Source organism: Hypanus sabinus, chromosome 13, assembly GCF_030144855.1.
Source record: "Hypanus sabinus isolate sHypSab1 chromosome 13, sHypSab1.hap1, whole genome shotgun sequence".
Classification (NCBI taxonomy): Eukaryota; Metazoa; Chordata; class Chondrichthyes; order Myliobatiformes; family Dasyatidae; genus Hypanus; species Hypanus sabinus.
This window is the reverse complement of record NC_082718.1, coordinates 21,996,611-22,023,462: the sequence shown is the minus strand read 5'-3', so window position 1 is coordinate 22,023,462 and position 26,852 is coordinate 21,996,611. Positions and strand designations below refer to the sequence as shown.

The window sequence follows — 26,852 nt, the reverse complement described above, 5'->3', positions numbered from 1 at the left end:
ACCTACACAGGATGGCTGGAACTGGGCAGGGATGTGTGTGGTGGGGGGGGGGGGTGTGGTGAGAGACAGATTGAAAGGAAGGGGTCAACCAGTTTGGTTCTGAGAGAAGCTTCTTCATCAAAACTGTTGGAACTCTTCAACCAAGAGGTTCAATTGTCTATTGAAGACAGGCAGATATTTGGATAATGGAACAATGCGTTATGAGCATAAAATCTAATCTTTTCATTCACTGACCTAGTGAAATTTGTTTCTGCACCAAAGAAGCATGAAACTGCTTTAATTAAACTTATTTTATTATTGGTCCAGCAAATGCAAAATTTTGCATATTCAGAAACTTTACCCTGTGTTTACTATGATGCTATCTAGCTGACTTCCTCAGAAGGGAAAAAAAAATCACATACACAGTAGATGCAACATGCCAAGCTGTTAAGAGGGAAATGTTCCCTTGTGTTCTGAAACTTAAATAAATTTGCATGTTAAGACAGTACAACAGAATATATAAAACAGAATTAACAAAAAAATCATACCAACTTTCCACTCTTATCCACTCATCCAAATAATGACACCATTTGACTGGAATGAGTACATTGCTGTAGATACTTTAGTGAATACTAATCCCAGAATCCACTAAATCTGCACTCAATTGAATTAACATTGCTTTTTTGATCCTGATCCAAACTCTTTCTACTCACATCCCCAACTATAAAACACAGATAAATAAAAGTGTGCAACAATGCTTCTATCACTGAAGGAATGAACCATAAATAGCTTGCTGGTGGCTTGTCAGAAGGAGCTCCAGTAGGCTTTAGATCAAGTGCATTTTCATCTCCCACCCTCTCAAAACCTTCAATCACCTCAATACTGCTCAACTCCCTCTGTGCAAGATAAACACACCAGGCACTGTGGTCACATCATGCCCTTGTCAGCTAACAGAACAGTCGGAGTTAATGAAAAATGAGTTCAGCACAGTGACAGGAGGATGGAAAATAGGTCCTTTGGTAATGCTAGAATCCTCTGGTGCTCTGCAATAATTGCACTATCACTTAACAGACTGCGCACATCCACATAACTGGTCTCTGCCATCCTACAGCATTTGGTTGTGACCTTCTTGGTAGTGAAGAACACGTGTTTGGACAGCATCAGTCTCCGGGTTTGCTGAATCTCAGTGCAGCCCAGCCGAGTAACAGGAAAGCTTATTAACCCTACATCTTGTGCCAAGGTGGTAATGGGGGGAAAACATGAATATCAAGCTTATACATTTTTTCATTACCAGGTGTCAGCAGGCAATAGATGCAAGTTTTTACCAGATTATACAGCCAGAGTTCAGTTCAGATATGCTTGGAGAGAGAAAAAAAATCATTGTCCCGTCCACTTGCCCAAATCTTAGTTCCTTTTCAGTCAGTAGGAACAATGCCTTCACTTTCATTATTCTGGAATGAGAACTCTTCAGTTCCAAGAAAGCTGAAGTCCGTTTACATATAGGTGTTTCACATCCCCGATTTCTGCCATGGCTGGTATGTGTAAACTTTTACATCAGTGTTCATTCACACTCCCAACAGTTCCAGGTTCTGTCACGCCTGGAGCCATTTTGTAACAATTAACATCCACATTTCACACAAAAAGGTAAGGAAATTACACACAAGCAAAAACGGAATTGGTCACATGGCAACCTTAGCTTTTCCATAAATATGTGCATAATTCATTTAACCAGCTGTATGCCAAGTCCAGATCTCCAGCATTCTGAAGTTAAACTGGCCTCTCAAACACCTCCATGATATTGTAGTGAACATTTCAGGAACAGGTGCTCCTGCACACAAGACTGTACATTTCATGACAAACAGCAAAGTAGAGTCAAACCCTCCAGTAACTATTTACATTATGTATACACAATTCAATATATCCCTCCAACGAGATGTCCTAGCTATTTACAAACAGAAGAACAACTTTTGTTCAGTAAAAGCACTTGCACATTATTACAGTAGCAAGACATTCAGTAAATGTTAGAGTGGTCAAAGGTCTCATGTTAAATCCAAAATTCTTCTCCAACGCATCCAAGCAGCTGATATCCAGAACAAGGAGTCCAGTGTCTCTTGACATTGGGGGCTTGGTTTTAAAGCAATATGCAACCTCCAAAAGCAAACAAGCGTTTCAGTCTTGGACAGAGAGGGTTACCACAGCTTCCGAAGACCTCGGCATCTCACTTACATTCTGTGGGTACAAGGTGACATTGAGAATGAAATACAAGCATTTTGTTTGTATCCAAAAAATAAAATGCATAGAAAGCTGCATGCATGCAAACCAACTAGGCAGCTATTGAAATGAAGCATATTTGTTGCAATGGTATTCAGAGCAGATTAATCCCATAAGCAATGGAACAGTCACTCAACTCAGTCACAGAATAAGAGTCAGAGTCATAGAGCAACACAGCACAGATACACTGGGTCCACACTAACCACCCAGTCAGTCCCAATTTCCTGCATTCTCTCTGCATCCCTTCCAGCCTGGCCCCTCTTGAATAGCCCAACTTATCCTCTTCCACAGGCAGCTTGCTCCATACACTCAACACCCTGTGACGAGTTGCCCCTTGGGGTAAGGGGAAAGACTTAAACCCAAATCTCTGGTTTTGCCTGTCCTGGGGAAGACCTGGTGCTTTCCACTTTTAACAACCTTAATATTAAACTCAATTTTAAACCAGTAAGGCAACCCCTCATTCTCATACACTCCAAACAAAAATAATAAAACAAGAGCCTAGCCTGGCCAACTTCTCCATATAACTTAACTCCTCCAGTCCTGACATCCTAATATCTTTCCTGTACTTTCCACCAATAGGGTACCAAAACTGTACATATTACTCCAAGTGGGACCTCACCAACAACTTGTATGACTGCAACATAATGACTTAACTGAAGGACAATGCTAAACATCCTTTCTCACAAGTTCAGTAATACTCATATTACCACAGTGTGATGCCTCCTGACATCATTACCCATATTCCTATTGCCTTCTGAAGTTAGGCATCAACCAGCCATCTAGGTCAGACAAGGCTGACTGATTCCATTCTTCAACCAAATGATCTGAGTGGCTTCAATGTTAGGATTAATGCACCCGCTTTTTCTTCTAGATTTAATTTTGAATTATCCCAGAAACCACAATGGAATTTGAATATGCATTGCATAGGCCACTTGGCCCACTATGTGCTGACCTTTTAACTTGCTCCAAGATCTAACATTTCACTCCTTCACAGTCCTCCATTTTTTCTAACATTCATATGCGTATTTAAGATTATTTTTTTTTAAGTGTCCTTAATGTAGTTATCTCTACCACCTCTCTGGCAGGGTATTCCAAGCACTCACCACTAATAATTTAAAAAAAACTTCTGACATTCCCTCTACATTTTCCACCAATCATCTTAAAATTAGGCCACTTGTATATTCCCTTGGGAAAACATCTCTGGCTGTCCACTTGATCCATGCCTCATCTTGTACATCTCTAGATGCTTAATTGATTACTGAAACCTCCACAGGAATGGACCATCATTTACTTATTCCAGATGCACAATACAGCACCCACTCACTCTACACAGCCTCAAATACACATCCACTGATGTCAGCAGATGTGCATTACCTTTACGAACTCACAACACCCACTTGCATTTAACTCTGTTCCACCTCCAACTTCCTGCATGGGGAGTTCACATACCAGTGATAGGGACAGACAAAAAAATCCCGAATCAACAGCAGAACAAATGTCAGCAAGAGACTGGTTACATTACCCTTCATACCAACTCACTATTTACATTTGATGGAACACCTCTTCACTCACAGGACTGTTAAATAAAAATCAAAGTCTCATAGCATCTGCATGAGCCAAAAAAAATTCTGCATTTCTAAAATGGCATTAATTTGGGCAGCATTGTAGCATAGCATTTACTGTTTGCAGTACAAACAACCAGGGTTCAATTCTACCTCTCTGCAAGGAGTTTGTACACTCTATGACCATGTGGGTTTCATCTAGGTGCTCCAATTTCCTTCCACATTCCAAAGACATGTGGGTTAGTAGGTTAATTGATCAGAAGAAACTGAGGCACAGCCTCATTTGGGCTAGAAAGGCCTGTTACCATTCTGTACCTCTAAATCTAAAATTAAAACCCTCACACACCAACTCACTATTTACACCTGATGAATCACACCTCTTCACTCAGCAGAAATCAGTCTCACCATGTCTGCTATAAGCCAAAATGAATCACCTGTAAATCTAAGTATGTTATCTCAGAGGATACAAATTCTGCCCTTTACTAGAAATGGCATTGCAAAGATTTAATAACCATGTGATTCAAGTACAAATCTTAAAACAGAGTCAAAACGGCACTATTACAACCCACAACTCCTTTCCCTTGAGGGCAGAGTCTATGAATGAGACAGAACGTGCAGCACAAGAGATAACATTCAGTCTATCATATTGGTCAAAGATCTCAGCCTGGGATTCATGGCCCTGAAGATCACGAAGTAGCAAATAAAACGCTGGAGCAACTCAGCAAGTAAGCCAGAATTCATTTGGGGAGGGAGGGAAATAAACAGTTGATGTTTCTGGCCGAGACCCTTCATCAGGACTAATATTACATCACAGCTTCTTTACTCCTCAAGGTAGACCTTAAAAGTTAAAATGGATGAACTCCAACAGTGGGTATTTCTATAGCTGATGATGAATTCAATCTGGAAACCACATTTCAGAAGCTGGCCAAGGGAAATGCATTTGTTAAATACTCCCAATAGCACAGCAGTCAGAGTAATGCTTTAGAGTTCTAGCAACTCTGGTTCAATTCCTGTTGCTGTAAGGAATCAATACATTCTTTCTTTGTCTACACGAGTATCCTCTAAGTGCTCTGGTTTCCTCCACCAATCCAAAGATGCACAAGTTGGAGTTCAGGTTAACCCTAAACACCAAGTCACAGGCATGATATGTTTGCACCTGAAGCACGGCAACACCAGCAGGCTGCCCCAAGCATATTCTCAGACTGCGCTGCTCCCTGATGCAAATACATTTACTGTGTTTCAGTGCACATGTGATAAATAAAGCTGGCCTTTAATCACAACTATTAGTGGTGTGGGGTTTATGATTCGGACCAACTCCACAGGAGTAGTCAGATGGCAGACAGCTTCAATAGGGACAACGGTTTATGAAAGTTGACAGCAGGTCAGTACTATGAAGATTAGCCTCTGTGTGATTCAGCTGCCTGGCATTTCCTTCCAGTATACAATAGCCAGGAAACTGCTAGCATCAGGGGCTTAACTTTAAGATGATTGGAGGAAAATATGGGGGGGATGTCAAGGGCATTTACCTTTTAAAGTATACACAGTGGTGGGTGCATGCAATGCCCTGCCAGGGGTGTGGCAGAAGCAGTTATGTGAGGGCCTTAGATAGGCAGATGGAAGAAAGAAAACTGGAGGACTACGTTGGAGGGAATGGTTAGATCGATTTTAGAACTGAATTTTTAAAAAATCGGAACCTCATGGGCTGACGGACCTGTAGTGTTCAATGTTCTATGTACATTCAGATCCAAAGACACGCACATAGCAACCCATTGTATCATGAGCATAGCATAATCAACATGGCTTAGCTGGTTTGATAGCAGCACCTCTATTGGTCCCCTACAATGCAAAAAAAATGAAACATCTTCCAGTGAAGGATTTCATTTTCAAGTAACCCGACCTTGAAGTGAGAGCTAGATCACTATAGCAACGGAGTGTGTGGACAGCGGGGATTAAAGCTCTTTACCTTTGAAGGATTAGCAAGGCTAAAATTTTGAGATAATGAAATACAGTTCGTCTGCAGGCAGAAGTTGTGAGGTGGGTAGAGAGAAAAGGAGAGGGAGATCTTTTAAAATCAGAAATAAGTGTCAGCGTGCAACAGAACATACAGCTCTCAGAAGTGCAGTTAGCCCAAAGCATAGGAGCAGAATTAGTTCACTGGGCCCATCGAGTTTGCTCCACCATTTCCCCCCTCTCAACACCATTCTATCTTTTCCCCCACAACCTTTGATACCCTCACTAATCAAAAACCTACCAACTTTGGCTTTAAATTAAACTGAAGACTTGGCCTCCACAGCCAAGTGAGCATGAATTCCGAAATCTGTGGCTTGTGAAGTTCCTCCTCACCTGTTCTAAAGGGATGTCCTTGTATTCTGAGGTGGTGCCCCCAGGTCCCAAACTCCCCCACTACAGGAAACATCCTCTCCATATCCACTCTACCTAGGCCTTTCAATATCTGATAGGTTTCAATGAGAGCGCCCCACATTCTTCTAAATGGCAAATGGAGGCCCTGAGCCATTAAACAACTTTGCGTACACCAACAGATAGCCAGGATCATTCATGAACCTCCTCTGGACACTCCATAACTAGCGCATTCTTAGACAAGGGCTCAAAACTGCTCACAATCCTCCAAGCGCAGTCTGACCAATGCCTCTATGCCTCAGCATTACATCTTGCAAAATGAAAGGTAATAATGCAATTGCCTTCCTTGCCCTCGACTCAACCTGTAAGTTAGCCTTTAGGGAATCCTGGCCAACCAAAGATTGAAGTCATGTAAAGTTGGCTATTCACATCAAGGGACCGATCCAATTATTAAAACATCAGGGCAAATCTACAAAAGCCAACTTGCATCTCAACCCTCATCTGGAAATCAACCAATCTGAGTTGTAACTAATCAGAAAACTAAGTGATGATCTGAAGCAGTGTGAAACGCAGTTACATACAAAGGACCATTCTGGGCACAATGCTAGATAAAAGGTCAAGGTGAACAGAAAATTTAAAAAGTCTGACATGTTAAATGACATGTTAAGTAGTATTTGAGGTCAAAGACCATCAAACTTAGTTTGCATCTCAACCATCTACTCTCCATTAGAAAAGATTACAAAAGGCAGGGTGACTGGAAGGACAGTTTTAAGCTAGAGCACATGATATTAGTAAGTAGTTTTCAAAGGACTTCTGTTTCTATTATTTTCTACAACTCAGGACAGTTTTGTGCAGTCAATTAGAAACTGCATGGAGTCATCTCAGTGCATTTTGCAAATGTGCATAGCAAGCTCCTGCTGCTGTGATGGTGACTGGTCGAGTGATCAGGGATGGCTCTTCAAAATTTAAAATGGACAGAAGAAAAATTGAAGGACCCTGGTTTGAAGGACAGCACCTCTGACTGCAGTATTCTTTGAGCTCCCAACATTTCCACTTGCTCAAGTCCCAACACACGGATTCAAACCCAGAACCTTCTGATTGAACAGGAAAACTTCCAGACACACAAAAGCAAGACTTTCATTTCCCCACTACCACCTTCACTTCCCAAAAAGGTCCTGGAAATGCAGTAAAAAGAATGCAAATTTTAACTGAAAGTAACCAGTGAATCATTTGCCAACTCAATTTTAAAACTATGCCTCAATGGACATAAAGCAGATGACTGAAGAGGAACAAATTTGTTAGATTTTATACACATTAGAAAAAAAAATTAAATTTAAATGGGGTAGGACTACAAATTAAGAATTTGATTGAATCTGGTTGATAACTTTACACTATGTGATTAAGTAATCCAATTGTATTTCATGTACTATATGGAAACATTGATTGTTCCAGCTTTTAAAAACAGTACCATTCTGAAGTTCTTAAAGTTTGATGAAGACAGTGCACATCACCCAAGCCTGCTTTTCTAAACTTCTACCAACTTTCATTTCAGTGCTCAGCTTCCTTTTTAAAGTGACTTCAAATGTTTAAAGTTAGTTAGCTTCAACCCATCACAAAGCAGTTCCTTAAAAAAAAGTTTGCAAACTGCAGCACGGGTTAGAAAAATTAGCAAAGTAATTAGATAAATTTTGGACAATGTCATTCACCCTCACTGCAGTAAACATGTGATGGCAAAACATTCTTTTCAAAGCATGTAGAAATTAAGCATCAAGATAGTTTAATGTCATTTCCAGTAAGCAAGTGTAAAGGGAAATGAAGTAATTGTTACTCCGAATCTGATGCAGCACAAAAACAATGAATATACAAACAGAAGATGGCTTATATAAATATTGATTTTAGGTATGTAAAGTGTCCCTAAGCATGTAGTGTCTGTACATAAGGTGACTCGCAGGAAATGATAAAATAGTGCTGGTCATGCCATGTCGAGGGGTGGGTTAGTGGCTGGGGGTGTTGATCAGCCTTACTGCTTGGGGAAAGGAGCCGTTGAGTGAGTTGCTCCTGGCATAGATGCTACATGGATTCCTCCCTGATGAGGGTGGGACAAGTAGTCCATGAGCAGAGTGATTGGGTCCTTCATGACCTTTTTCCTGGTATCCTTCTATATACATGTCCCTGATGGTGGTGGCTACTGCTGGTGACAAGTTGGCAGTTTTGACTACCTGTGAGATTCATTACCCTTTGTAACTAATGAAGCATGCCTTAAACCTGCTCAAAAATGAATTGAAATAGCAGCAAGGAATATCATTTCAAAAGCAAACTTGCCAATGAGTTGTGATCCAAAATGTACTTCCCATCTCCAAAAGCATTTACAAGCAGTAAGACAGTCAGACCCATACATTAGTAGCACTGACACTTAGAGAGAAAAGAGAAATACTTACAGATAAGTCTTTTGTATTAAAAGCTGGAGATAAAAAGTGGAGGTGTAAAAGAAATGAGAACAAAATTTAATTTAAAAAGCAAAGTAAGACAGCTCAACCAAAATGTGGTGCATTTTTCTCTGGATCTACCTGCTACAGGCATTAAGCAGCTTGCTATTAGCATAATGGAAAAGCAGACTAGTCTGAGATGTCACTCAAAATGGTTTTGCTTCTTAAAGCTTAAGTGAAACCAGTTCTATTTTACCATAGACTGAATTAAACTTGAGACTTTCTGAAGACCAGCACTCAAACTAAGAAATGCAGGCAATGCATACTTTAAAAGAAAGCATTAACCAGCCACCCCTCCTCTTCCACCTTCCAAAAAGGTGGACTGCGCCAGATGCAGATTGAAGTCAAAACACAACACAAGGATATCCCCCTATGTCAGCCTGACTGCTCCCATGTTCAAGACCAATTTGTGGCAAATGACCCCCATCAGAACAGTGTACCCTTACTGGGACAATGGTAGCCCCACTCTTCACTACCACCATTCCTCATGGTGCTGTTGTGGGTGTAACCTGTACACATTGGCTCACAGTTCACCTCTGGGAACTCCCCTAATAATCAATGACACAGCTTGTAGAGATTCGAACAATGACAGCTTCAGTACACAAAGTTCCATAATTCAAATGCAACATTTGCAATTTTCCAAAAAGTTGTTTTAAAATTACACCAACATGCAATAAAAAAACTGCAAAAATCACATCACATGGCACTATTTATAGGAATACACATTCAGTGACTTGTTTTAATACAAATAGAAAATCTGTTAGTACATTCTTAATTAGAACAAAGCCAGTTAATATAATTTTGAAACTGAAATTACAAAAATATTACAATTATGAATGTCCCAGGCATAAACTACGAAGCAAGCACAGTTCCAGCCAACACAACTACAAGATTAACCCTGCAATTGCCAAGGCAGCAAGCACAGCACTTCCATTGAAAGATTAGTTATGATTATGGAGCATAGCACCACTAGATGCAAAGGCACACACAAAAACCTGCAGATTGAGGTAGCGGTAGGATCAGCAACAGGCAGAATGGAAAGGAAGTCGACTAACTTGTCCAGGCAGGGGTGTGGACCCGTCGGATGCCAGAGAGACGGGCATGGATGAGGAACAGGAGGCCACATGGTCCTCGAGGCCTTCAATCCTCGGCTTTTTGTTGGGCTCTGGGCTGGCTAGAGGAGTTACACTATTGCGCCGCATGAGTGGGTTTGATCCCTTCTTACCAACGTCCTGGTCAGAGTGAATGGAGAAACGCAAAAAATAAAAAAGCTGAATTACAACAGGAGCATTTCATAAACCAAGTGTAACAAACCCAGAAACAGGTTTGTTATCACTGACATATGTCATGAACTTTGTTGTTTTGCGGCAGCAGTACAGTACAAGACAAAAATTACTACAATAATAAAATAAATAAATAGTGCAAAAGGGGAGCTGCATTTATGGATCGCTATGGCGACTCAAAGCAGCCCAGTCTGGAGTTTTTGGGGAAAGGTTTTTTTTTAAAAAAACATTACAACCTCAAGAATGAAGACTGCACGTGACCATCAAAACTCCCCCAATGTCACTCACAGCCTTTCTGGTGGGATAAAAATTGACAATTTCAGCACGAGCCATTCACTCGAGTGGCCATTAGTTTTGTCTGACAGTCTTCATTCCAACTGGGATAGAAGTTGGACAACTGCAATGCTCCCCCACCTGAGCACTGCTTCGGTCGATAAAAGTCACTGAATGAACCACTGGGAAGCACTTTTGCAAAAAGCAAACTGTAGTTCAAAAATCAGTTCGATTAACAGTCTTGGCTGGGCTTCAAAACATTCTAGTTTTCCCTTCCCAAATATTCCTTCCTAGTGAAAACATTTACCCTGTCATGGGCAAGTAGATCAGTGTTCTTCTATTCAATGTGATGTGACTTAATCCAATTATGGCAGCAAAGAATGGATCAACCTTTTCACTCAGGTACAGCCCAATGCCCAAACCACCTATATTTAGTCCATGTTAAGCTGTTATCCAACCTACACTATTCAGTAACACACAAAATGCTGGAAGTCAGCAAATCTGATCGTAGATGCTGCCCAACATGCTGAGTTCACAGAACAGTACAGCACAATACAGGCCCTTTGCCCCACGATGTTATGCCAATATTTTAAGCTACTTTAAGTTCAATCTAACCCTTTCCTCCTACATAACCCTGCATTCTTCTTTCATCTATGCACCCGAGAATTCCTTAAAAGTCCCTAATGTATATGCCTCTGCCACCACCCTGGCAACTCATTCCATGCTTTGTGTTTTTAAAAACCCCGATACTTTTATACCCCCTTGTGTTAGCTATTTCTGCCCAAGGAAAAGGTCTGGCTGTGCAGTCCGTGCCTCTCACCTTACACAGCTCGATCAAGTTAACTCCCACCCTCCTTTGCCCCAAAGGAAAAAAGTCCGAGAGCTCACTCAAACTACCCTAAGTTTTTATGTTCAACATTGCCAGCATCTGGGGAATTTGGTATCTGATTCGCTGCCCTGCATAATGGGAAACTAGAAACTCGAGCTTTATATAGTTGCTGACAACAGACAAACCACTGTCCAGAATCAAACTTAAAAACTCAATACAAAATTAAACTAACGTGTATAATATTACCACAGAGTGCAAGATCTACTCTTAAGTTTAAGCTTAAAACAGGTAGATTATACGTACATTGTTGTTTTTCTACAGGACAAAACTTAGATACTGGAAGAACTCGGGTCAGGCAGCATCTAGTGAGGAAAAGGGATAATAAGTTTGGGGCAAGACTCTGCACCATGACTAACTCAGCCCCGAGGGAGTGTCTCATTCCCATGCATCAACTACCTGCTGTGCATTTGTTCTTGCAGTAATGTGGTTCCAATACAATATCCCATGCACCATCAATCTCCAGCCCACGCCACTCAAGGAGTTCAGTTAATCTTTTCTGTGACTAAATGTACAATCGTGACCATACAAGTTAGGTGTGACTGGATGTACGTGCTTCACAACTTGGCCCCAGAGGAACACTTTCATTTAGCTACATACGTGTATGGTTGAATGACTATTAACTTTCCCTTTACAGATGCTGCCTGTCTCGCTGAGTTCCTCCAGCTCAGCAACTGCCCACCAGCATCAGTCTCATCTCCCTGGGGAGGGGAGAAAACACATTTGATGTGTTTGGTTTTGGGCAGTAAACATTTCAGTGCTCGGACAGGGAAGCAACACTGTTGGACTGGCCTAAACCCCATACAGAAGGGGAGCAGGCAGGACAAGATGAGCCATCAAGTGTATTTGGTAGCACAGCACAGATTATACCTGGTAAATTTTACCTACAGGGAGGCTGCCTGGGACCTGCCTGTAATTAAAACACACCAAGGCAACAACACGAAAAACTCGAGGGAAAAAAAGAAAATTCTTTTGGGGTGCCTTTGGGAACAAACTAGCCGACTTCATACTCAAATAGGATCTTTACTCCAGCCAATTACTTTCAAAAGTGACGGGACTCTTAATTCAAAAATGAACAGTGTGTATCCTACTCACATACTGAAAAAAATGAACATTTATTCTGATCAATGTTAGTCTGTTAGTAACCATACATCCTACATTACCTCCCAAAACATCAACTGCTTTAAGCACAAAACAGTTTAATAGAACATAGGATAGTACAGGCCCTTCAGCCCATGATGCTGTGTTGACTTTACATATTCCGAGATTAATCTAATATTCCCTTTCATGGCCTTTCAATAATTTTAATTCTATACTAAAATAAATTGTTCAATTTTCTCCTTCCCTTTCTTCTGTAAACCACTGTCCTCCAGTTCTCTCCTTCAACCCTTTACCTCTCCACCCAATACCTCCCAGCACCTACATACCCACTTTAACCCCTATCCAGGTCTCACCTACCAGCTTGTACTCCTTTCCTTTCACCCATATTATTCTGCCTCCCTTTTCCAGTTCCAATGAAGGGTCTCCACCTGAAACGTCAACGGCTCATTCCCCTCCATGGATGCTGCCCGACCTGCAGACATTTTCCATCATGTGTGTGTAAATATAATTTTTTTTTTAAAGTCTAGAACATACTGCACAGAAATAGGCCCTTCAGCCCATCTAATCCATGCCAAAATATCCAGCCTAGTCGCATCCACTGCACCTGGAGCATAGCCCTCCACACACTTCACACTCATTATTTAAATTCCTCTTAAATGCTGAAATCGAAGCCATATCCACCACTTCCACTGGCAGCTTGTGCCACACTCACCACCCTGTGTGATGTTCACCTTTAGCATTTCACCCTTAACCCATGACCTCTAGTTCCAATCTCACCAAACCTCAGTGGAAAAGCTTGCATTTACCTCAACTATAACCCTCAATTCTGTATACCTTCTAGGGGATAAAGTCCTAACCAAGGGGTGGGGAAGTCAAGGGGTAGGGGGAATACTAACGAGTGGCAGTACTCTCCATCCTTATCCATTACCTAATTCAGTACAAGCCACGCCACCCACTAGAAACTGCTGGCCTAGCTGAACTGCAGAGTCTGTGGCTCTTCAACAAACCAGCCATCCAGCTGTTGGTCAGAAAGGCCAGAGGAATAAACAGCAAGGACCCCACCCCACTTCCATTCAGGTCACACTCTCTTCTCACTGCCGCCATTGGGAAGAAGTACAGGAGCCTTAGGTCCCACACCACCAGTTTCAGGAGCAGTCATTACCCTTCAATCATCGGGCTCCTGAACTAGCCTGGAAACTTCATTCAGCCCAGCATTAAACTGACTCCACAACCTATAGACTTATTTTCAAGGACTCTTAGCTTCTGGACCCTACGGAAAATCCTGGCAATTCTGGACAAAGTTTCACACCCTCTGTGTGCCAGCTTGACTGAACAGAGATGCACTTTTAGCAAGACTAAGACAACAGCGCTGCTCCGAAGAGCACTACACGAGGTCATTCTGACCCTTGGCCATCAGACTGTAATGGATCGATCAGCAGCCAGGGAAACGATGACCCCCTCCTGTTAAGACTGTTCGAAGCAACTCATTTTTCATTCTACTTCTCTAATATTTATATCTGTGCACTTGTTATGCTACTGTGACACTAATTTCCTTTGGCATCAATAAAGTAACTCATAAACTTTTAAGTTTGTTTTCTGTATTTGTACAATTTGTTATCTTTTGCACACTGATTGCTTTTGGGCAGTTTTTCATTGATTCTGTTGTGTTTATTTGTATCTGAATGCCCACAAGAAAATTAATTTCAGGTGTGTATGGTGACATAAGTTTAATTTGAACTTTAAACGATGACAAGCATTCTCACTTAATATTCCACCCAGGGGGAAAATGGCAAACTTTTCTCCAAAGTTCATCATAATGCTGTTGAATTACATGTGCACTACCCAAGTTAGTCAAGCCAGCCGCAGACAAAACTGATGCTTTTCACAGGAAGTTTTGCGGAACTTGTTTTAAACCCCATTCTCATCCCAAACAAACATCAACCTGCGTAAGGGGAACTAGGTTTGACTCCAGGCTGGTGTAATCCAGATTATGTTCAATCCACCCAGCGTTTGCTAATCTGTTACTTCGACTGGTTTAAAGGGAGCTGGTGCTAGTAGAGTGTTGTATACCCAGTAAAATTGAACACTCACCTCTGGCCGATCTCTGTGTGTGTTTACTGCCTCCACGTTCAGAAAGATAGACTCGACCTTGCAACCTAATTGGAGAAAATTAATCCCATGATTCAGTACAAATGTCAAAGAAAAATACAGCACAGTACCAGGCCCTTCAGTCATCTAGTCTGTGCCGAGCAATTAGAGTTATAATGTTTTGTAGAGCACCAAACTCACCATATGCAAATGGAGTCAATTTCAGTACAGTGTGAAGAGGACACTTGAGGTACGGCAGTTCATCTATAATCAGAACAATCAGACAGTGAACATACTGCTAAACTCTAACACTTCCAGATGCCCCACAAGTCAAGGTGGCATGGTAGCACATCGATTGGCATAGCACCATCACAGTGCCAGCAAGACGGGTTCAATTCCCACCGATGCAATGAGTTTGTACGTTTACCCCATGACTGTGTAGGTTTCCTCCCATATTCCAAATTTGTACAGGTAAGGGTAGCAAGTTTCATGATTGCTACCTTGGCACCAGAAGCACAGCAACACTTGCTGAGCTGCCAGCAGATCCTCGGACAGCCGATGCATTTCACGACGTTTTGATGTACACGCGACAAAGCTGATCTTTAATCTGGAATTGGTTTAACTACAGCCACGTGTACTCGGATAGTGGAAAGAGCATCTTGCATGTTGCTCATACCGATCAATACATCCGTGCATTGAGGTCAATCAGAGTAAAACAGTAACAGAATGCAGAATAATGTAACAAGTACAGATCGCTTAGTGCGGGGAAATTAGGGGCAAAGCCATACAGAAGATTGCGAGGTCAAGATTCCTGGAATGATACTGTTGCAGCTGGGGCAGTCACGGTCTCACAGTTCCAGAGATCTGGGTTTGACCCTAACCCCTGTTGGAACAAATCAGTACTTGACAGGCAGCATGGAATCCAAATTCAAAAGTTCAAAAATTCAAAGTTTCAACGTACATATGTCAACATACACAACCCTGTGATCTGCTTTCTTTCGGGCATACACAGCAAATCCGAGAAACACGATAGACTAATGAAAGACAGATCAGACAACGTGCAAAAGACAAACTGTGCAAATACAGCAAACGAGCAATAAATATCAAGAACATGAGATGAAGGGTCCACAGGCCGTAGGAACAGTTCAGTGATGAGGCAAGTGAAACGGTCCAAACTGGTTCAAGACTTGGATGGTTGAGGGGCAATTATCTATTCATGAACTTGTGGAGTGGGTGCTGAGGCTCCTGTACCCTCTTCCTGAGGGTACCATTTTTAAGATAAATTCTTAATTTTAGGTCTTGTACTACATTACTGCTACAAAACAAATATACGCCTGTGATAATAAACCCTGATACAGAATCATTATTCTGAATTATTAAGGACCTCAATGTACAATACTGCCCTATTCACCAACCTGCACTTTTATCCAGGAAGTACGCGAGAAGGCAACGCATCACTGCTTGATGACAAATGACTAAAACATCGCCCTGTCTCTCCAGTTCCATAATAACCGGCTCCAGGCGTTGCACCAGGTCTTGGTAAGACTGGAAACAGAAAGCCACACAGTTAAAACCAGAAATGTGACCCAGTTACCACTTTCAAATGAACATCCTCAAATAGAGATCAGGTCTCTAAAGCTACAGCTAGTTAAGAGCTAAGCAGAATGTGCATTGTCATCATGCTTCACGTCATAAGATTATCAACACGCTTCAGAAATTGCCTGGCATCAGTGGTCACATTGCCAGGACTTGTGATAGGCACCAGCTGCTCACATGGCTTCACGTGAGCCTGATCAGGGGTGGGGCTAAGCAGGTGCCACACCTAGCCCAAGGGTGATCTGCAGGCTCGGAGGGAGGGAGCACCTTTCACCACCTTTGATAGGGACGCAAGCAGAGTATTCGGAAAATTTAATGTATTCATCATGCAAATTACAAACATCAGCTCTTGAACAGCATTCAGAACATAAGCTTGGAAAGCCACGTATTTTAGTAGCAATGCATTAAAACAGTGACGCAACAGGGGCACGATGGTAAGGCAGCAGTTAGTGCAATGTTATTACAGTTTGGGGCATTGCTGTGCTTGAAGTTCAACTCCGGTGCTGTCTGTAAGGATTTTTTGTTCTCCCTGTGACCACGTGGGTTTCCTCCAGACACTCTGGTTCCTTCCCACAGTCCAAAGGTGTACTGGTCAGTAGATTAATTGGTCTTTGCAAATTGTCCAGTGGTTAGGCTAGAGTTAAACAGTAGATTGCTGGGCCGTGCAGCTCGCTGGGCTAAAAGAGTTTGTTCTATACTGCATTTCCAAATCAATGGATCCTGCAAATGCTGGAAATCCAGAGTAACACAAACAAAATGCTGGAAAAACTCAGCAGGCCAGGCAGCATCTATGGAGAATGAACCTTCATTGGGATAGGAAAGGAAGGGTGGGGTGGGGGGGGTTGGAGAATGTACAAACCAGCAGGTGATAGGTGAAACCAGATGAGGGAATGTGAGTGGGTGAGGGGATGAGTATACAGCAAGGAGCTGGGAGATGATAGATGGAAGGGAAAAAGGGATGAAGGATCCTGATAGAGGACGGTGGAATAAGGGAGGAGGAGGAGGAGAATCCACTTATTTTCTTTCACTGCACAACTTTAATCCACTCAGTCAACTCCAGAATGCTACTGCTAGCTAGACTCACCTCTCCCGTTGGGTAACGGTAATAATATTTGTCTTGTTCACGGAGGGAGTATTCCTCAGGATATTGCTCCTTGATTTCTTCATAGGTCATATCTTCACATACACCCTGAAATCAGAAATACATTCAGTCACATCTCCCCTCCCAAGTCCCAACTGTACCAAATCATGTCCATTGGACACAGGTGAGTCATTCCCAGTGCAGTAGACCAAACGTCACAATACGTTGCTGCTCACTCTTCCCAACATACTAAGCTGTTCTGATGCTCCTTTACAATCAGGAGTTGCAGACAGAACTAAGGCATATTGGCCTTTACCAGAAGCTATGCAACAGTTATGAAAGCCAAAGCACAAACAGTGGACAACACCAAGCCTGGTGCCAAATATAAACCAAACAATGCATAGTCTTGACTGACTCCACAATCTACTGATTGTTCTTGGGGTTGAGAAAGGAAATTGTCTGTCTCGTGTACAGCACATTTAAACCTGTTCTGAAGGAAACCAGGTCAGCTTAGATAACCCCCAACACAACTACAATTCTGAGAGGTGCTACGATAGTGTGAGGTATGTCAATATCAATTGGTTAGTGGTTTAATATTGTCGTATGTACTGGGGTGTAGAAAAAAAAACTTGCTTGTTTACTGTCTGGACAGATCACTCCATGCATAAGTACAGCACAGTAATACACAAGGATAAAACAATGCAGAATTTAGAGCTACAGCTATAGACAAAGTGCAAGGTCCAAGACAGATCATGAGCTCATCCACATTGCATAAAAGATCCATTCAACAGTTGCAGACGAGGGTGACTGGTTAGGAGGATCCTTGACGACACTTGCTACTTTCTTACAGCAGCAGAAAGTATAGTTGGGAGTCAATGAGGGAGGTTAGTTTCTGTGATGGACTGGACTGTGTCTACAATGCTCTAATTTCAGACTATTGTCATAATGCAGTTACGATGCTTCCTCTAGTATAACTGCAAAAAAAAAAGTGAAGTCACCTGGGACAGGTCAAATTTCCAAGAATTCCAAGCAATGATCCAAGCCCCAAAAGGGTCCATACAAATTGGAGGAGATTAAAGGTTAAATCAACTTACAGCATCTATTTCATTGAGTGCTTTCCACTGCTCATAATGGCTTCCCAACACCTCAGCCGTCTGGATGGTCCTCTGCAACTGGCTGGTCCACACCTTCAGATCCTTCAGGTTCTGCTCCTCCAAAAACGTTCCTAACGCTGTGGAAAACTGGGGGCGGGGGAAGGTTAAGATTCCCATCGTCACTAGAAAATTCGTAAAACCCTCATTTGTTTTAAAGTGAACAAACACCATGCATCTCTCTGCAGAGAGAGATTGGGCAACAAACTGGCTGAACACAGTAGCCAACATCTAAATTATGCTTTTTAAATATTACTTACAGAAATCCCAAAAATTAAAGTTGTAAACAAATTGCAAATTCTACTATCATAATGAGGTTGGAGAAGCAACACCACATATCCCATCTGGGTGAACTCCAACCTGAAGGCACAATCATCAATTTTTCTAGCTTCCGGTTATTTCTCCGGTTTCCCTCCCCCCCATTCTGGTTATCCTCTCGCCCCATCTCTTCTCATCTGCCCATCACCTCCCTCTGGTTCTCCTCCTGTAATCCACAGCCCTCTCCTACCAGATTCTTTATTCAGCCCTTCAACTCTCCCACCGATCACCATGTAGCTTCTCAGAGCAGCCCCCTCCCTCTCCTGCACCCACTCCCCCCCCCCCCACCCGCCAGCTTATACTGCTTAGCCTATCACACCATACTCTGGCTTCTGCACCACCCCCTTCCTTCCTTTCCAGTCCCAATAAAGGGTCTTGGTCCTAAACTGACTGCTTATTCCCTTCTATTGATGCTGCCTGACCTGCAAAGCCCCTCCAGCATTGTGTGTGTTGCATATAAAGTATGTTCAGCCCACCTTTGACAAAGACAAAGCAAGTGCTTGCATTCAAAAACAGTGTTACTTACTACTGTAAATTTTATTAGCAAGTTGTGTGATCTTTTCAACAATTTGAAACATCGATTATTAGAACGTATTAAATATCCAGCGCACTTTAATAACATTAACTTGTGGATTTGAACAGCATCCTCCTGGAGCACAGGAGAATGAGGGGAGACTTGATGGAGGTACTAAAATATTGAAGGTCTAGATAGGGGTTGATGCAAGCAAGCTTTTTTCATGAGGGTTGGGCAGCACAAAAAATGGAGGTCACAGGCCAAGGGTGAAGGGTCAAATATTCAAGGGGAATACGAGGAGTAACTTCACTCAGAGGTGGTGAGAGTATGGAACAAGCTGCCAGTGGAAGTGGTGGATGTGGGTTCATTTGTGATACTCAAGTTTCGGTAAGTACATGGATGGGAGGGCTGTGGTCCAGTTACATGTTGATGGGATTAGGCAGAATAACAGCTCAGCATGGATAGATGGACCGAAGACCACATTTCTGCGCTGCAGTGCTCCACGACTACGTGCATACATGAGGAAGGTCTAGCCACATACCTTCCTCCCTCTGGAAGAGAGCCCAGAATCACCACCAATCTTGCCCTTGAGGTTATATTCACTCTCCCCATGACGACACAAGTAGATTGTACGAGGATGGACGTGAATGTTCATCAGGTAATAGACTATCCTGCTCTGAATGTGATCCTGAACCCGGTTCACCAGGAATCGCCTGCCCACGTTAATCACCTTGATGAACGAGAGATCCCTGATATGACATGCCAAGGGAGGGAAAGGAAAGTTAACAATTGACAAAACAATCCCTTATTGTCATTACGCTAACCACAGCTCTACTAAACCATTATAGTAAGTACTTAATTACCAGCATTTACAGAGTTGAAACAAGCATACCAGATCAATTCTTCACAGTACAGTGAGATTTACTGAACACTAAACATTTGAACATAGCTAACAGCACAGAATTTCATATATTCTATTGTATTTATTTTACTGCAAATGCCTACAAAAAATAAATCTTCAGAGTATATTGCAACATACATGTATTTTGTAATACATTTACTTTAAACTTTGGCAACACTTCTGATTTAGCATTAATTACCAAACCCTTCAATAGCTTTGTCACATGAACGCTAAAACATAGAAACATTGAAAACAATGCAGGATACAATGCCACACTTCTGACACCAATGTAGCATGCCAACAACTCACTAACCATAAACCGGTACATCAGGAGGAAACACAGTCACGGGGAGAACACACGAACTCCTTGCAGACAGCAGTGGGAATCGAACCCTGATCAGTAATCGCTGGCGCTATGAAGCATTGTACTAATTGCTACATGACCATGCGACTTATGCAAACCTTGCAGGATTTGCAGCATTCATTAGCCATCTGCACTAATTGTACTCCCTCCATCTTAATGCATGGAACAACACTCCAAGGCCACCCCTACAGCTGAGTACCAACTTTGGAACACAAATGTAGTCCAGACAGCACAGGGGAAAAAGGAACAGTCAACGTTTCGGGCCAAGACCCTTCAGCAGGACCTGCCTGGCCTGCTGAGATCCTCCAGCATTGTGTGTGTTGCTTGGATTTCCAGCATCTGCGGATTTGTCATTTGTGAACCAGCTTTGGATGCAGGTTTGAGAATAGAAGGCATGCTAGTGGTTATACCTCATTAGGAGTTTGAGGAGATTAGCTATGTCAAAGACTCTACAGATGTACTGTGGAGAACAATCTGACTGGTTGCATCATCAGCTCGTATGGAGATTCCAATGCAAAGCATGGAAAGAGGCTGCCGAGGATTGTAAACTCGGCCAGCTCCATTGTGGGTACAACTTCCAAACTTCCACCATGACTGAGAACATCTTAAGGGGCAGTGCCCAGAGAAGGCAGCACCCATCATAAAGGACCTCCTCCATCCCAGACATGTCCTCTTGTCACCACCACCACCACCACCGAGGTGGTGCAAGAGCCTGAAGACCCACGCTCAACTTTTTAGAAACAGATCCTTCCCTGATGCCATAAACTTCTGAACAGTCCATGAATTCATGAACGCTACCATTCTAATCCTCTTTTTCACCAGTTTACTTTTGTTGTAACTTAATTTTTTTTTATGCCTTGCATTGCCACTATGAAAAAATATCAGTGATAAGAAACCCAATTCTGATTTTACTTGGACACAAGTTTAAGAACAGACACACTGTTAAAAAGGACCAACTCAGCATTGGACTCACTTGTCATAGTTGTCTGGGTCCAAAGGCTGATAGGTTGCTTTGTAGCACTCGATTCTCTTGAGGAAGTCGTCCATTGCATCCGCCCTGTTACAATCCATATAATCTGGACTGGACACCTTCACATCCTGTAGCGAGCAAAGCATCAACTTAGATGAGGAGACATTAGAAACAGGCTTCCTCAAAAGCCCACCCAACATCTGCACAATCACTGTTAACTAGCAATCTCTGCGCCCACTCACCATGATGTTTGCTGCCACCACACTGGGATCATCACAGACAGACTCAACAAAAAACACCTACAATAAAAGAAAAACATTGAATTTCTTCAACCTTTAAGTTCGTCACCAAATCAAGAAAGCTCACCGATGCCTCTACTTTCTGAAGAGGGCCGAGAAGAGATAGTCACTGCAGATGCACAGTGGGGAGCACACTCTGCATCACTGTGCGGTAACGGGAGACTGTGCTGCAGCAGACAGGAGAGTTCTCTAATGGATAGTTAAATCTGCCCAATGCATCAACGGCATCAGAATATCCACTAAGGACGTACAGCATATACAGAAAGCTGCTGGAAAAACACCTGCACTATCATGAAGGACCCCACAAACCCTGATTATGGGCTGCGTGCCCTACTCCCATCAGGGGTGAGGCTATACAGCACCCACACCAAGAGAAGCACCTCCACCCATTAATCTACCGCACCACCACGGCACACCCTTCAGCCCAAGCAATCCATGCCGATCACAGTGCCCAACCAACGAGTCCCCATTTCCTGCTTTCTGCCCACATCCCTCCAAACCACAACTCTCCATGTACCATTCCAAGAGTTTCTTAGGTACTGTACCCTGATCGACCTACCAACTGGCGCGTACAACTTGAGAATACACACCTCACACAGGCTATAGTTACAAAGCATACGATCAGCAACACTGGCTACAAATCTACAGCTTGGGTCCATCATTCAGAGTTTACACAGACAACTGGAATGGCAGAGATCAATTATTTTTTTTAAATTGTCATTTTTTCTGCTTTCATAATTACGGGCTATATATACCCTTTTGCGCCTTGGCCCTGGAAGAACATTTTCATTGAGCTGTATTCATGTGTGTGGTTGAATGACAATTAAGCTTCAATAAAGGACTTTTTTTAATGACCAAGAGGGAGAACTCCATGCCACAGCTGGGAGCAGGAGGGGAATGGCACTATTTGGGCCTTGTGTAATTATATTTACAGAGTGAGCACAGCATCAGGCCCTTCCAGTCCAACAAGGCCACACTGACCAATTAACTTACTAATCTGCACATCTTTAGACTGCGGGAGGGAACCAGAGCACCCAAAGTAAACCCACACTGTCATGTGAGACACACAAAGTCCTTACAGAGACTGGCAGAACTGAACCTGTGTCGCTGCCTCTGTAACAGCATTAACCTAAGCACTGGGCCACCGTGCTTTTAAGCCGCAAAAGGGTCCACACTTCGGTGCAACTCTACACCGTCAGCTGACGTCTTTCAGACCAGGTGTTAAACCCAGAGCCACCTCCTCACTTAGGGATGCCAAATGCTGATTAAAGGCAGTGGAATCTCCCCTCACCCAAAGCTTGCTCTAATCAACTTCTTGGCTTTTTGGAATTTTGCTGTGTGCAAATTGGCTGCCATATTTACTACTTTAACTTTCAAAGAGACGCTGCAGAAACACTAAATTTTGTATGTAGACAAGGAGTTACAATTCGCACCCTCATTTCAAATTCAACACTCCAGATTTCCAAGACCCGAGCCTTGGCCACAGTGTCAGCTTTAGAATGCAGCAGCAGAAATTCTGAATCATCTCCGGCCAGCACTAACCTTCCATCCATTTTCTTCCGCAAAGTTCAGGATCATCGCCCGTCTATCTCTGGTGGTATTTGTAGCATCAAAAACCTGATTAAATTAAAACAGTTTGATTAGAGCCATCCAATTACCATCTTGCTCAGAATATTGATTTTTCCTGCAAGGGTTGTTAGTAAGGAACTTAAGGCAACTCTGGAGTCCCATGACTCCAACCAAGCATAAAGCCTTGAATCAATCCAATAAAATGCTGGCATCCGCTCCATATTTTATCTGCTTCATTTAAAACACAACAGAGCAAATCATTACTGGAATTAGGTACAAACATGGAATGCAAGCCAATGAATATTAACAGCTCAAACAGCTACAAGGCAAGCTAGCCATAACATTCCAACTAGTTTGAAATATTGCAGAACGTCGGTAGCTCGGGTTGACTATTAGGAAGTTTGGTTGGTCACGGAGCCTGGCTAAACGTTTGCAGATGTTTCAGCTCCAATTGATGGATCAAGTTCAATGATTAAACTTCCAAATTCCAAATACTTTGTACTAAAGAGCTAATTAATGAATTCTAAGCTCCAGACATATCCATCACCAGCACATTTAAGCCACTCTACACAGCATCTTGAATTATCCTTATTCCATCTCAGATCGAACAGGAGGCTGCCACTCTACACTCTCACGCAGTGACCCTCCTTTATGCTCAGTGTCACTAGGCAAAGCTCAAATTCCAACCATAATTCTGGCGATAACAGAACTGCTTTTGGCAGGACCTCAGATGGTGTCCAGGAAGCATACTGGACAGCATGTTTGATTAGTAACCCAACAACAACCTTGCACTCATCAGTAAGACCAAGGAGTTGATTGTGGACTTCAGAAAGGGGAAGCTGAAACTTCCTCACACTCCTCACAGATAGGTGGGGTTATGTAACTCATGGTGATTTTGTGTACTGCTGCTGCAAAACAAACCTCATGACATACATCAGCGATGACAAATCCGATTCTGATTCTTCACCTTGGTCGTCTTATCGGAGGGGATCCTGTGCTGTGGAATGCCCTCCTGTAGGGTGATAGAATCAGACTCGTGGCTGACACAGGTCATGAAATTCATCGCATTGTGTCAGCTCTGGGCAATACACAAAATGCTGTAATTTACATACACTTCTGTAAGTTACAGAAATAAAAAAATCTTGTGCAAACAGAGCAAACTAGTCAAGTAGTGCTTGTGGGTTCATTGACTATTCAGAAATCTGATTCAAGAGGGGAAGATACATTGCTTAAACTTCTGGTGTCATCTTCAGGCTCCTGCACCTCCTTCCCTACAGTAGTAATGAGAAGCAGGAATGTCCTAGATGGTGAGGGCCCTAAAGGCTGATTTATACTCGTGCGTACGGGCTACGCCGCAGCCTACGCTGTAGTCCTGATTTTCACTTCTGCGTCACTCTACGCCGTAATGAACATGCGTTGTGTGCGCCAAAATGCTAGTTGGCGGTGGGGTTTCTATGCCACTGTGTTGAGTTTCTTCATGAGAGACATGGACGAGGAAATGCATTTCAAAGACTTTCGCATGTCAGCAGGTAGATTTGGCGATTTGCTTCATCTATTTCGCATCGGTATACGCATAGCCTTCAGACATGGCGGAGAAGCAGCAACTGGAAATGTGATGCTACCAAGCGGACCAATCACAGTTATTGCGGTCTGCATCGTCATGACTCCTGAGTAACTTTTCTGGAGGGGTGCACTTCACCCTACTGCGTAGATGCGACACACAAGTATAAATCAGCCTTTACATTTTACAAGCAGCATCACTCTGCCCAATCTGTCAAGTAAGGAGATGGACTTACTGCAATTTGGCCACCTTCCTCTGCTAGATAGGTCTTCACATCTCTCAAGGCTGCCAATGCACACTGCCTGCAAAAACAACAAGGACAAGTCAGACCCAATATGGCGCACATAGCAGCAATGCAGATTTCAAAAAGACCCTTTCCAAACAAAAAGACACGGGATCACTCTTGGGTTTATAGTACTAGCAAACATACAATTGTAACAATGCGGCCCTTTCACGGAAAAAAAAAGTCCATTTCCTTCCTTAGCATTACACCACGGGATGCGAATGTCTATTGAAAGAGTTGGTGCAAGGCAGATCCAACCCTAATAAGGTCAATTTGGAACTTCTGGCTGTCTGCCGAGCATGATCAACAACTGCACAAAATATCTGAGAGCTTCCTCTAAATATTGGGTCAAAAGAAAAAGAACAGCAGGAACTCAAACACAGGACAATAGTCAAGTACAGTGTAGAGGGAGATAGTGTGGGATCTGTACTCAAACAGGCTCCACACATTTTAAAATGAGAAACATGCTTACTCTGCCAGTTTTCTATCACAATTCTGTCACTCCACTACAAGGATGTTAGTTTAATTCCCCAACTTCTACACCACAAAAATCTGTCATTTTGCAGTGATGCGGTCGGATGCCATCTTCAACACTCAAATTCACTTGGGTAACTACTGAAACAGGTTTTGACAGCAGGATTGAAAGTAAATTGCATCTTTGTTAGCTGTTTGAAAAGATGCTTTTTAAAATCCAAATAAACTTTATTCATATTTTAAAAATTATGAAAATAACCAAGCGATGCCTTTCTTTCTTACATTCATATTCAATGTGTTACATAGTGTTCTATTACATTCCTTAAAGCCAAAAGGACTGTTGCCAGTTTCTGGGTTGGTACACCACTACAATAATTCCTCAATCCACTCACCCCTGCCTCCAGCAGCAGATGAACCCTATACTGTGGTCCTTCCCCACTGTCCGATGCACAGTGGAAAAGCTTGCCCTGCTTTAGGGGTGGCAAGGTAGCATATTGATTAACATAACGCTAATACAGAGCGGGTGGCCTGGCTCAATTCTGCCACTAAATGCAAGGAGCTTGCATGTTCGCCCACGACTACGTAGGTTTTGTCCAGGGGCTCGCTCCCTCCCACACTCAAATGCGTACAGATTAGTACATTAATTGGTCACACAGGTGTGACTGGGAGCCATGAACTCAATGGACCAAAGGGGCCTGCTCCCATGCTGCATCACTAAAGAAAAGCCAATCAATTTATTCAAACTGTGAATTGGGGTAGTGCAAAGTGAAACAACAGGGTGCAGAACAGTGTCACAGTTACAGAGATGGTAGTGCAGGCAGGCAGACAGTCAGTGAGGTGCAAAGGGGCCACAACGAGGTAGATTGCAAGATCAAGAGTACATTCCTACTGTAGTAGAAGACTGCTCTGTAATCTCAACCACAGGGTAGAAGCTGTCTTTGAGCCTGATGGTAAGTGCTTTCAGGCTTTTGTATCTCCTCCCCAATGGGAGAGAGGAGAAGAAAGATTGTCTTTGATTATGCTGTCTGCTTTACTGAGACAGCAAGTATAGGCAGTCCACTAAGAGGAGGCTGGGCTCCCCATGAGAATTTGGCAAAACACATTTTTATTAAATAAAGCTTTCCTGTATCTAATACAACTGACATTCACATTTGGGCTTAATTCAGTTGTGTTAAGCTACCAACAAACGCAATGCTTGAAGATCCAGGCCGCCAAGCCTACTTACTTCCGAATTTTCATAGCCTCTTCGTTGTCATGGCGGAAGAAATCATATGACCGGTACCACTTAACAGCCTCCCGACGGTACTCGCCAACGTTGAAAACTGTACAACAGAAGAGTATTATTAGTGAAGCAAAGAAATGTACCCTGGGTCTTAATCTCCTGCTCACTGAGAGTGTCACAAGGACAGTTTATAGCCCTGGTTATTGGCACATAAATAAAGAGAGATTAGGTAATTTGTCGCACATATATGGAAGTAGTGAAA

General features: G+C 42.7%; 1 protein-coding gene across 5 annotated transcripts in view; it reads right to left on the bottom strand.

Annotated features, from left to right (window-relative positions):
* Positions 1-275: 275 nt before the first annotated feature.
* The window catches only part of pfkfb3 (6-phosphofructo-2-kinase/fructose-2,6-biphosphatase 3), a 91,235-nt gene continuing 64,658 nt past the window's right edge, over positions 276-26,852 (bottom strand). For 2 of the 5 annotated variants that reach the window (XM_059987315.1, XM_059987314.1), the window contains exons 3-15: positions 26,594-26,690; positions 24,847-24,913; positions 23,024-23,098; positions 21,425-21,481; positions 21,186-21,310; positions 19,489-19,696; positions 18,059-18,205; positions 16,968-17,072; positions 15,703-15,832; positions 14,489-14,551; positions 14,291-14,355; positions 9,712-9,888; positions 276-2,208 (exon numbers count right to left, since the gene is read on the bottom strand). In XM_059987315.1, the coding sequence (XP_059843298.1) occupies positions 2,149-2,208; positions 9,712-9,888; positions 14,291-14,355; positions 14,489-14,551; positions 15,703-15,832; positions 16,968-17,072; positions 18,059-18,205; positions 19,489-19,696; positions 21,186-21,310; positions 21,425-21,481; positions 23,024-23,098; positions 24,847-24,913; positions 26,594-26,690 (1,376 nt within the window). In that variant the 3' untranslated portion in view covers positions 276-2,148. Of the gene's footprint in view, positions 2,209-9,711; positions 9,889-11,344; positions 11,404-14,290; positions 14,356-14,488; positions 14,552-15,702; positions 15,833-16,967; positions 17,073-18,058; positions 18,206-19,488; positions 19,697-21,185; positions 21,311-21,424; positions 21,482-23,023; positions 23,099-23,983; positions 24,003-24,846; positions 24,914-26,593; positions 26,691-26,852 lie in introns of those variants that run through there. The other 3 variants (XM_059987317.1, XM_059987316.1, XM_059987318.1) reach the window with 3 other exon arrangements.